The 12,284-nt window shown below is 38.6% G+C and overlaps 1 protein-coding gene across 6 annotated transcripts in view; it reads right to left on the bottom strand.

Annotated features, from left to right (window-relative positions):
- Positions 1-12,284, bottom strand: part of DIP2C (disco interacting protein 2 homolog C) — a 290,929-nt gene that overhangs the window by 38,428 nt on the left and 240,217 nt on the right. For all 6 annotated transcript variants that reach the window (XM_042817356.1, XM_042817357.1, XM_042817358.1 and 3 more), the window contains 3 exons: positions 12,131-12,261; positions 3,884-4,052; positions 2,808-2,978 (listed from right to left, as the gene is read on the bottom strand). In XM_042817356.1, the coding sequence (XP_042673290.1) occupies positions 2,808-2,978; positions 3,884-4,052; positions 12,131-12,261 (471 nt within the window). The remainder of the gene's footprint in view (positions 1-2,807; positions 2,979-3,883; positions 4,053-12,130; positions 12,262-12,284) is intronic.

Raw genomic sequence — 12,284 nt, 5'->3', positions numbered from 1 at the left:
AGTTACAGATATAAAGCACAGAATCATAAGGATTGGGATGAAAAAGTTAATTCCATCCCAGGCAAACCCAGTACAGCATTTTTCCCAGCAAGGCTTACTTGAAAGCCTGGGGATTGAATCTGGCTTAGCATCATCTTCCTGATTTTTTTTTTTTTTTTTTTTTTTTTTTTTTATTTGTCCTGAGCAAATGACTTATCTCCTAGGTGAAGGTGCCACTGTTTATGAACAGATTAGAGACTCCTGAAAGTCTAAACAGGAGAATTTCATTAGTGGCAAGCAAACTTTTGATGTTAACCTTTGTTTTCTTCATTTACGGTTGGACTAGATGATTTTAGTGTTCTTTTCCAAACTTAATGACTTTATGATCCACATGGACCAGAAGTCAGCCAGAATTCATGGTACTTTTTAAAAGCAGATCCATCACTGCTGCCCAGGGGAACTGGTGTACCCCATCCTGATCTGTTAGAGAAGTCAGAGCAGTTGGCTATGGATGTAGCCAACTATAATTTCCTCCTTTTGTCTCCTCTGTAAAAACACCCAGTTGGCATTTCAAAATGGCGAAAGAGACAGGAATGAATTAGAAAGCTATTTTTATCAAGTAACTAGCTCATTTTTCTTTGTTTTCCTTTTGCATTTAAAGGAAAGCAAGAGTCAGCCTTGCTACCCATTATGTTCCTCCCATAATGACGATGTTTCAATTTGCTTGGATTGCTGACTGGAAAAACACACCAACCTGTACTTGCTAACTGGCCTATACTGGTTCATTCTGAATTGTGCTGTCTCAGGTCAGAAGATTTCCTAGATGTTTTTTGAGATGTCCTCTCAGCCTTGCCACTGAACAGCAGTCTAAATACAGGGAAAGAAATAAAAAATGCCTGTATCCTTGAAAAGAAACATTAAGTAGAAGAGAATTTAAAAATACAAGAGTGTGTCTTTATTCTAAACTCATGACTGAAATATACGGAAGACCACTGCTTGAGTTCATTCAAGTTTCTGACCTAAAGGACCTATTTTTCTCTCTATACTATTATTTCTTAAGGTTTTGTTGTTGTTGTTGTTGCTGTTTTTTGTTGTTGTTTGTTTGAGAAAAGATCCTCTGTTCTGAAGGATTCAGTCGTTACTTTTAGACAACAGGAGACTTTCATGAATGTTTATTCTTTGAGAAAACTTACGGCAGCAATTACAGAATTTCAAACTACACAACTCTACCTCTGGGACACAGAAGGACTTCCAACTCTGTTCAATTTTGCCTTGTCATCTGTTTGATGATAATAATTAAAGTTGCCCTGGGCCAAAGGGAGATGGTGCTGACAGTCAGAGAGAAAGCAGTATTGGAGAGGTGGCCTATCTCCTGCATTCGTTTTCTGATAGACTTAACAACAGTGTTGAGCAGGGCAAGAGTTTAGGCCCACATAACACAGAGAAATATTGGTGTGTGCTGAACCCATCCCCTGCATTTGTCACATTTTTCTGGATAAAATAATGGATGACGATCAGGGAAAGAATCACAATTGCCTTATTTGTAGTGTCACTGGGAAGATCTGGTTCTATCTTCCAGATCAAAGTAATTATGTATGTGACATGCTTACGAAATTCCTTAGTGCAAACCAAGGATAACTGCCAGATGTTATATTACACGGGACACACCACAGGGAGCAGAGGCCAGATATACTGGGGAGACAGTCACCTTGAAGAAGGGAGAGACATAGCAGGTGACTAAACGGATATGGAACTTCCCAGCCAGTGCAGAAGATTTCTCCTGTATGACTTCAAAATATTATAAATCGGTAATTATGTTGTATCAGAGTGAGACACCTATGGCATTATTATGGGAGAAGTACGTAAAGTTCTGATACCAGAGTTGGAAGGACAGGAAGAGATCAGGATTCATAAAAATGAGAGAGATCAGGAAGAAAGTCTTAAGGTTGTTCATCTATATGTCAAAAACTAAATTGTGTAGTAAAGTCAAGATAGAAATGAAATTCTTTATTCTAGATTAGAAAAATGTAATAAAATAAAAATTGGTGAACCATAAGGCAACGTAAATTTACATTAGAAATAAGGCAGAAATAATTCAAAATAGGACACATTATAAAAAGGCAAGTTTACTGTCATCACTTGGAGTCCTGAAAGATAAAATGACAAGCTATAGTTCAGACAAAAGCTATTAGCTTAATGTAGCTATCACTAGCTGAAAAGCTAGAAGCTATTAAAAAATTCAGATCAGATAGGTGCAGTGCTCCATATGTCCTTAGAATCACAATTTGATAAAGATTCCTGGAGATTGCAAGTTAAATCCTGTATTATCCATGTTTACTTTCTTTTGATTAGTAAACAAAGCAGAATGAAAGATGCTGCAAAGTTATTTTTCATTGTAAGCAATAAATTGCATGCAGAAAATATGTACACAGTTAACAGTAAGAATTGGAGTTATTTTCTGAACAGAAGAAATCAATTTTGTAATATATTAAAAGTAAGCACTTGCAAACAGGATTTTACATTGTATGACTAAATACTACTTCTGGAGTAAAGCGTACATACTCTGCCACTAGCATGCATTTTTCTGAATTATGCTATTAATGTGCAGGAAAAATGCTATGAATGCAACATAAAAGGAATGAATACAGTTCCCTATCAAAGTAACAAAAGTTACTACCTAGATATGGAAGAAGAACATTATGTACTAAATGCATATTCTTAATATGTCTACAAAGAAGCAGCCGAAGAGAATCCAATGAATGTTTCTTAGTGAGAACCTCTTTCTCTAAACAACTATTAATTTGAGCTTAAGGAGTGAAAAATCTTACCTGCAAACATATGGCCAGGTTAACTCTACAGCCGAGCGATGTGCTGACTGCCCGTGGATGGAGGCCAAGGTCTTTAAATAATTTTGAAAATGACTGAGTAAGGGCTATCCGAGGTCGTTCTTCAGCCACTACTACACATGTCCGTACACGTGAAAGGTCCAGACCTCTTGCCTAAAAAGAAGATAAAATGTTAACAAAGGCCCCAGGTGGGCAGATTTAGAGAAAAAAGGTCAGCAGTACTTTCAAGAGGAAAAGAGGTAGAAGTGCCGGTATAATTTCAATCTTTCCTTGGAGCTGGATGGCCAGATGACAGTCTAGTAGCTGTAGATGAGTGGACATACATGCTTGGCATTTCAATATGAGCGTTTAGGAAGAGTTGGACATCCTTCTGTAGAGAGGCAAGGCTATTTTGCAGTATTAATTCAGAATGCCATTTAATAACAGCAAAGAGGAAGCGTTTCCTAGCCTTGGAGAAATTGATTAGGAAATGATTAAGTGAGGATGGTAAGGGCTGGAGATAACGTAAATGTCAGTACCCAGGATCTAATTATTTCAGTAACACACTGGAAATTCTAGATGATTTCAGGAGCATAACTATCTACCTGGTTTTTCATTTTGGCTTGAAAAAAAAGCAGAAGATACATCCTCATTCTCCATATAGTACTTCTACATATGCAATTATTTAACTGTAAGAGCCATGGCCAAATAAGTACCTTGTGTAATCGTGGAATTCATAATACACAATAACCAATATACAATGTATTAATCCCCAGTTATCATGGACTTTTGCACCTCTGTTTTCCAACATATGCCTGTTAACACAGACTGCAACACAGATCAGAAAGCTTAGGTAAATAAAAGCTTTTCCTTGATGTTTAAAAGCCCTGTGATCTGAAACAGAAGGACTAACATTAATACACAGCCTTTGGCAAGGAATAATAATCTTTTCTGTGGATGCTGCTCTTGCCCTTCAACCATTTCCTCCTCAATGCACATGTTTAGCACAGCCACTATTGGCAGAGAAGACTCAAGCACTGTGTGCACTGCAGATGGTGCAGAAGGACCAAACCACTCACCTTCAGTGATTCTGTTTGTGAACCGAGTCCCTTAGTACAGAGTTCCATGACCGAATAGGAACAAAAAGTGTCTCTCACTTTGTATTGACTCACAGCAAGAAGCCACAGAGCAGGATTGGTCTCCAGTTCTGAGGGAGGAATCAGAATAGACTGGTGTCCTGAATAAACGCTGTAAAGATACAAGATTTGTTAACATGTGCTAAGTGCCCATGCTTGCAGATGTTTACAAGCTACATACAAATACTACTTAACTCAAAATGCCAGTGGACCTTGCTGTTAGAACTGTACCAAGGAGAGCAAAATAGCTGGGTTATTGACGGTGCTAATAAACAGCATTATGATATCAACAAAAATATGTGTTGCCTACAAATAATTGAGATTGAATAATTATCATTTTAAGACACCTTGATTAAAAGAGTACTTGATTACTTAACATGGAAATAACATCTTTCCTGCTGAGGCAAGCAAGTGGATTGCAATCATTTTCAAAGGAGTAAATCTGTCCCCAGTTTAATAATATCTGGGGCTTTAAATTTCTACTGTGAAAGTTTTATGAACTTTTAAAACCCAAATATCTTACATCTTCTATTTATTGGATACCCAGGGAGCACCAGTGTTGAGAAAAAAGCAATTACAAGGGTCCTGGAAGGAAATAATTATGTCAGAGCTAATTTCTGTTATACCCGAGATTGTCCCCAAGAGAAAGAAAATCCCAGTTTGATGTCTTTATTTCCTATGGGTCCTGCGCTGTTCATTCATCTCAGACAGGCTGATGTACAATCACTTTTACAGGCTCTTTCACATCTTAATCCATGATTTGTAGATACTTCAGAATATCATCTGAACTATCAGCTGATCAGAACAGTCACAGATAAACCTCCAAATCACAATAATTCTGAAAAAGGACCGTAAAGCCCTAGAGATTTACGATGCACAGGAGAGAATTTAATTTGTCACTTGAAAAACCGAAATGCCACTTTGCTGAAGTAAAGACATCATTTTCTAATCCAAGTGCCCGAGGTAAGACACAAGGTGGTTCTGTATTTTCAGGAATTGGAGCATCTCCGCAACATCTGACATTAGGAAGAAGATACACATCATGCATTTTTGAACATGTGATGCTCACACAATTTCCATCCTTGGCAAGTGAGTGCCTCCCACTCCCACACCTAAGATCAGAGCGCTTTCAAAAGTTGTGCAGTTTGGAACGATCTGTGCGCAACTTGGATGTCTTTACATGTAACATATAGGCATAAAAGGTGCACAAGTCCTCCCCAGTAAAAAGTAATAAACCAAACTGTTTAGGTCTACTGGAGTAGGAACCAGAAGATGCCACAGAATATGTATGAACCACAGTTCAAATAATTTCATTAATCATACAATAAAATGTTGACTCTGACTGCTTGTCCACATTTAAGGCACTCTTGACAATGCGTGAGCTGTGAGTTGCCACAAAGAGACGTGTTCTCAGATAGATCTGACAGAACTATTTTAACACTGGACAGTCAAATGAAACATTATGCTTTCATGCTGCTTTTATGGAATCAGAATAAAGTACGACTGAACCCTGAGTATGCACTTCATAAGTCTGTGGAAAGAAACATTGGCAAAGCTACCAAAGCCTGAAAAGAGTGTGCCCTGAGTTCAGCTGACAGATCAAGCCGAGAGGGAGCAGTAACAGATTTTAGTCTCTCTCTCCCTTTTACAGATTTTAAAAACCACTTCACTCTTTCTTTCTCAGCCAATTCCATTAGGTTTTTCAGGGAGTAGTAAAGGGCTTTAGTTCCTTGCAAATTTAATATTAGTGCTCCACAGGCAATCAAGGTGTGTGATCTGTCCAGTACATACACAATTCTTACACATGAGAAGCTGTAACCATAAGAGTAAGAACGTGGGATGGGCTCCAACCTGTACAAATATGAGATTTGGTATCAAACTCTTCCACCTCCCTGAACTCTTCCGGTTGCTGCAACTACTATCAGGAGAAAAACCAACACAATCCTCCACAACAAGAAACAGGTTGGCAGGCGTCAAGTATGAGAGAATTATCAGACTGTTCAGTACCACACTAATATCTCGTACAAGCCACTTATTCACCTGGGCAGAACATTCCAAAATAATAATTAAAAAAAACAAGCAAAACAACAAACTGAATGAAAAATGCTTGCATCTACTCCAGGGCAATAAGGGAGACAAAAAGAATAGAACACTGATTCCACGTGCAGCTTACCAGGAAACAATCCAAAATGACAGAATTTGGGAATACCAATTTATAACAATGACCAGTCTTCCCTCTTCAAAAACACTAATGAGAGGGGTGACTGCCTTCTCATCTTGGTAACTCAAGATGGACAAATAAGAAATGCACTTTTGCTCACTCTTAACCTCCCATCACGAGCCATGCAGCACACCATTATGGAACCTGGATTTGGATGCACAATTACCCCATCTTCTCCAGACTGTGGGAAACCACCACACTTAAATCAGAACAGACAACACCATGCTCTGGCTGCAAACATCACTGTTCAAACAGATAAATGAAGATGCTACCTTTTCTTAGTTTTATAACCCCTCAGAAACACTGAAGGAAATACTTCAGAAATACTGAATTGAAATGCAGAGCTGAAGGGAGGAAATAATCTATGGTGCAGAATCTCAGATGTGTGCTGTTCTTGTCTACAGACAACATAAACCTACAGAAAGACGATACCATGCCTGGAAATTTGATCATCAGCACAGGCTTTGCCTACTTAGCTGTAGCTTAATAAGCCATGCACATCACCTGATCCACTACAGCAGTCAGTGGAGCTAAGAGAGGTAACACAAAGACAAAGTTCTGGGGTGAATGTGCCAGTTCCACAGGCGAACTGGTTTATGCAGCACCTGGCCATCATGATGTCAGGCAGGACTTGGCTCACTTCCCTGAATTAATCTCAGAAGCACAGTGCAGGTTTTGTGAATCACTCAAGCAACAAAACATTCCTGGTAGCCACATATCCTTGCAATTTTTCAGACATTATGCTTCCACATTAACCCCAGAGATGCTGTCACTAGTGCAGAGAAGCTGATGAAGAAAAGATCCTCCCTTGTAATGCTAGATGAAGCTTGTCTACCACTCTGGTGCTTTCAAACAACTGTGGAGCATTACAGGGTGTTTGCTCAGTATGAAAACCAACTAACAAGCAGAGGACTATGTGCTTGAGCAGAATGCAGTTGTGGGAGGATGCTGCATAAAGCCAGATACGGTCTCAAGCCTATAGGAACTTTTGTCAGTGTTGTCTCTGTGTAACTAGGTATAGTAGAGATGTGTTGCAGGTATATGTGTGGTAGATTTAATCCCAAAAACAAAGAAAGGAACAAACAGTGCCATCTCACCTTCATGAAAGAAAGATGGGTTGTTATGCTGTCTCTTTGCTGGTACCAGAAGGAACAGGACTGTGAACGCTGAAGCCTCAGATGGGATATTAAGAAAACTTGGGGGTTTAAATATAAATTGTGGAAGTTAAAATCACCATTCTGAAACTGGAACAGCATACGAGTTATCAGAGTAAGAGCAATTTCAAAATTTAGTTCTATAAGCACTGGAAAGGAACTGAAGCAAGATCATTTATTCCACTTCTGTAGAAATCTGTTGCCATGAGAGTAACTCTGTCTCCAGATGTCTTATAAGAGACACAGTGCAGAACTGAAGAGGCTTTCTGACAGACCAGGACATCTGTTTATCAGTCTCCATTACTTTTAGGAGTAGGCAAGATAAGAAGACAAAAAAGAAGAGCATCCCTGCATCACCTTGTCAAAGTGACTTTTGGGACACAGATGCAGAATGAAATGCTATTGTGGCTGAGATGGGAGATTGTCATTTAGAAATGCTGTCCTTCTTCAGGGGATAGAGAGGAAAAGAGTATTCAGATGGGGGACAAAGCCTTGGATTTTGGCAGAGTGAAAAGCCTTGTCTGCCTGCACTGCTCAAGGGCTGCCCAAGGACAAGAATACTCCAGGTAAATGCACCACAATGTATTTTGCTATGATGGCACCATCTGATCACGACTCTGGTTCCATGGCCTGGCAGGCTGCTTGGCAGCATACAGAGATGCTTGGAATGACATCTTGGCAATTAACTGTTCTATTGAATCAAAGATTTACCCCACGTTGTGCTAAGGCCGATTAACAATAAAGTCTGAGGTTTTATTATAGTTCCAAAAAAATTCAGCAGGGCAATAAATGTTGACAAATGGCAACTGCAGTTTGGAATTGTATTCTGGCAGGCTATTAACTTGCTGCTGCCATCACTTCTGGTGTCCTTCTCAGGTGATATGAGCTGCTTTTCTAACTGCAGGAGGTGGATACATACAATCAGGTCTTACAAGTATACGCATTTCATTTCTGCATTTCTAGGGTGACATTTTGCTCTATGTGATGCGGGACAGATATGGGTACCTTGCTATTGATGGCATTTGGTTGGGCCTAAAGCAGTTCAGTTGCCTTGCAAACACTTCAAATTTTGAGTCAGCAAGCTGAGGGAATCTGAATGGGACTGAAGAAAAACCTCCACAATCATCTGGACCAGAGCTGGTAGGCCACAGAGGAGACTGTCTGGGTATTTAATCTCACCTAGGCATCATAGGACTTGGGCCTATCTGTGCTCAGCATCACTCCGAAACAAAGAACCTTCATCTAAATACCTTTGTTTCCAATCTATATCAGGAAAAAAAAAAAAAAAAAAAAAGCAGCAGCTGAGAACAGCAATCTTGCCTTGAACAAATGTTTCCTGCAGACCTCTGATGATGCCTTCAGACCTTGCCTAACTCCCCCAAAAGTCTGCACACAGAACTCACCCCATCTGAGATTAGCTGGATGTTACTGACATCAATGTCATTTCTATGGGTACTGGCATTAGAGACGCCCTAATGTAGGCAGAAGTTAAGTATGACCAGCCTAGTTCACTGCAGTCCTGTAAGTATTTGTTAGCCACTGCTTAGCCTTGGGCCTACCCCAGCCACTCATACATGTTAATAATGCCTTCAGTCAGATGTAAAGTCAGTAGAAAGTCCAGTTCCTCTGGTCTATTTTGAGCCTTATTGACTTACACTATTATAATCACAGTTTCTGAGTGTTACTAATATATAATTTATTTAAAATCATGCATTTTGTTAATTTGCATTTCAGAATAATTCTATTTTTCAGTATAGAACCATACTGTGAGTACAATGGAGGGAGAATTCTTATTGCATTGCATCACTCAGCAACTATCAATTAAGTATATCCTTACCAATGAACTGTAGAACTTTCTATTCTGCTCCACAGTAATCAGCATTAAGACTAGGACATCTTAATTTCAGGAAACGTTTCTGAGCAGTAGGATTTAGTTTCATTTATTTTTACACTGAAAGATATTTAAAACTTTTAAAGAATATGATACGTGATATGCAGTGCAAGGAAAGTTAGAATATTGTGATTAACCCTCTATGAATGGATAAATAACACTATTAAAGAAAGAAATAATAAAATATTTTTAATTGAGTCATCAGTAACAAACTGTTAAAATTAGAAGATTTGGATTTACAAACTCACATAGTGCTGATGACGTTCTTTCTATGACAAAGGTCCCAAGGAAACCCTGCTGGAGCATGCAGCCAGTTTAGAGGGAATGTGATAAATCCTTTTTTTTTTTTTTTTCTTAAATTTATTGCTCTGCTTTGCAAGGTTTCTTTTCTTTATTATTTTATACCTTTTAGGCCATAAAATAATAAATAAATTTAAAAAAACTTTGCAAAACTATGCAATATATTCCAAACTTACCAAAGGGCTGGCTCCATGCTCCAACAGCTTTCCTAAGCAGCTTTGACCTCACAGATCGGTACATTCTGGGGTGCTGCATAGGAGCAGGCCAGAACAATGTTTAGGCACCTACAATGAGGACAAAACATTAATTTTTCTTTCACTGCTCAGTCAATGCCTCCTTCAGTCTAGTCAACAAAGGGATTTAAATGTACTCCTCATTTTAACTGCAATCAGTAGAGTTGGTTGCCTTCTCTTCCTGCTGGGTTCCTAAAACAAAAATTCCTCTTTAACTCTCAAAACCCCACAGCTGATGAAAAATTGAAGACCTTACTTAATCTCCATGTGCCATAAAAAGTATTAATTTAGCTAATGGGACTGGTGACAGACAACCTTAGCTTTCCAGTAGAATCCTCTGAGGTAGAATCTGGGCTGAAAAACATTGGAAAGTATTTTGATATGCCAAACTACAAAGATCAAAATGCTAAGTTGCAAAGTTTTAAGTTATACAAAGTAAGATTCTAACAAGTTCCAGGATGTATTTTTTGCTATTACAGAACACATCAAATAATACCCATTTCTAAAAAAGTAATGAGATGGAAATTAAGTTTGTGAGAGGAATTCATGAAGCCGCATCTGATGTCAGCTTTCTCTAAACGACAGTCACAGTTCAAGCAGCCTGCAATCTTTCTGGGTTTACAGGAAAAGAATCAGTGACAAAGAAGAGATTGACACAACGGTTCACAAGATCAGAGTGTTGCCCTGATTTCAGTTCCTTCAGCTCCTTCTTTTCCTTCCTTATCTTTGAAAATGGTATGAAATCTTCTATTTTATGCAGTACCACAGACCTCGGTTCTTTCTCCCAGAGGTCTGCTGCCTTGGTCAAAGTCAAAATTCTGCAAAAGCCTGACATTACCAGTATTGGTAAGGGCCTAAGGGCAGCAAATGCTTGTGCATTCCGAATATTGTTCTCTGGAAGAAACAATTTGTGTATTGATGAGTTTTGCAGACACCACAATACACTCAGTTTTTTGGCACATCAACATTTATCTGTGCTACATGGTTATATAACGATGTTACACAGATGTTATTACTGGATATTCCATGTTACACATTACCCCATTTTCCTTAGCTGAATTGCCCTATAGTGCTCTACAGTCCTTTCATGGTCTTAACTCACTGAATGCATCTCAGCAGGATTAGCTTTGCCAATGAACCTGGCAGCTCAGCACAGGAAAGGCCTAACAGTGCTGACACATGAATCTATAGAATAAATATGCAGCTAACTTCAAAATATTTTTTTAAAAAATTAATTTGTAGAGTGATTTAATTAAAATCTCAACATTGTGGAAACATATTTTGAATCTTGAGTATTTTTGTACTACAGAAACAAGAAATTGGAATAACACTTGTTCAAAACAAAAAATAGTATTAGGGCAAGTATAGTTTAAATTAAGAACTACTGATCAAGAGTGAATAGGATAATAAATACTATTAACCCTTGGCCCACTTCATACTTAATAACAAATATTTTAAAAGGCAAGGGCAATGATAATGCTAACAGAGTGCTTTTAAATGAACAATGCTCACTGAAAATAAATTGCTGCAGCAGTTCATAGATAATTTTTCTTTCAAATATTTATTAAATTGGTAAAATGCTTATCCAGAGCTGCAGCATTTTTATTGCCCCTGGGTTATCTTAATTTCAGTAACTAAAACCAGCAGTACTGTTAATACCAAATAACTTTCCATGGATAAAGATGCCAGACTACTGCAGCCTCTAATATGTATTCATAAAACTGTGCTCCATTAACATTCCCATAGCTTGACATTTCTGCCTCTACAGCAACTCAGCTGTCTTAGAAAAATCAAAAGAAGAAGAATTAAAAAAATCAATGGAACTGCTTTCAGTGCTGAACTGTAACCTCCCTGGAGCGTAAAGATTGACAGAATTATTAAATTTCTCAAATTCCTCTTCATAAAAAAAGCTGATTCACATTTAACTAGAAATATTTTTTATAGCTTTGCTGTTGCCATAGAAGTACCTTCTATAATAAAACACTCCTACACAACTCTATAGAAAATCACATCCATATGTCTCACAAATGAGGAAGTCCCCCAATATCCACTTGTGCTTTCAGAGTACAGAATGAAAAAGAGGAAACCAGGAAGCCACCTTGGTAGAGTACTGTCTTCATCAAATAAAACTAGTCAGACTTGGCAGAGAGAGCAGGGAAACAGCAAGAGCTCGATGAACAGGCATGCTGGTGCTCTGCACTCCTCAGCCTTAAATACCCACAGCCATGCCCCACTCAAGGCAAGTGTATTCTCCATACAGCATTCTCCATACAGCTTCTGGCAATTCTAATTGTGTGTTAGTCCCAGAGGTACTATCTGTTCATCCCATCCTGACTGCTGTGTTACAGTACAATGGAAGAGATATTTTAAAAGGTTGAGGAGCAACCTCACCTGCAGAGGCACCAGAGGACAAACCCAAGTCCACAGTACGGATCCAGACAGATAGCAACTTCTCTGGAGGGATAAAGCTCACACTGCAGCTTAATAGAACGACAAAAGGCACTAGTGGCTGCATGAGACATCTGAAAAAAAGAAAAAAAAGTAA

The sequence above is a fragment of the Centrocercus urophasianus genome, unplaced genomic scaffold, assembly GCF_019232065.1.
Source record: "Centrocercus urophasianus isolate 14NV4802_14NV808 unplaced genomic scaffold, USGS_Curo_1.0 seq_16, whole genome shotgun sequence".
Classification (NCBI taxonomy): domain Eukaryota; kingdom Metazoa; phylum Chordata; class Aves; order Galliformes; family Phasianidae; genus Centrocercus; species Centrocercus urophasianus.
Note: the sequence above shows the minus strand (reverse complement) of the source record. Positions and strands in the feature narration are given on the sequence as shown.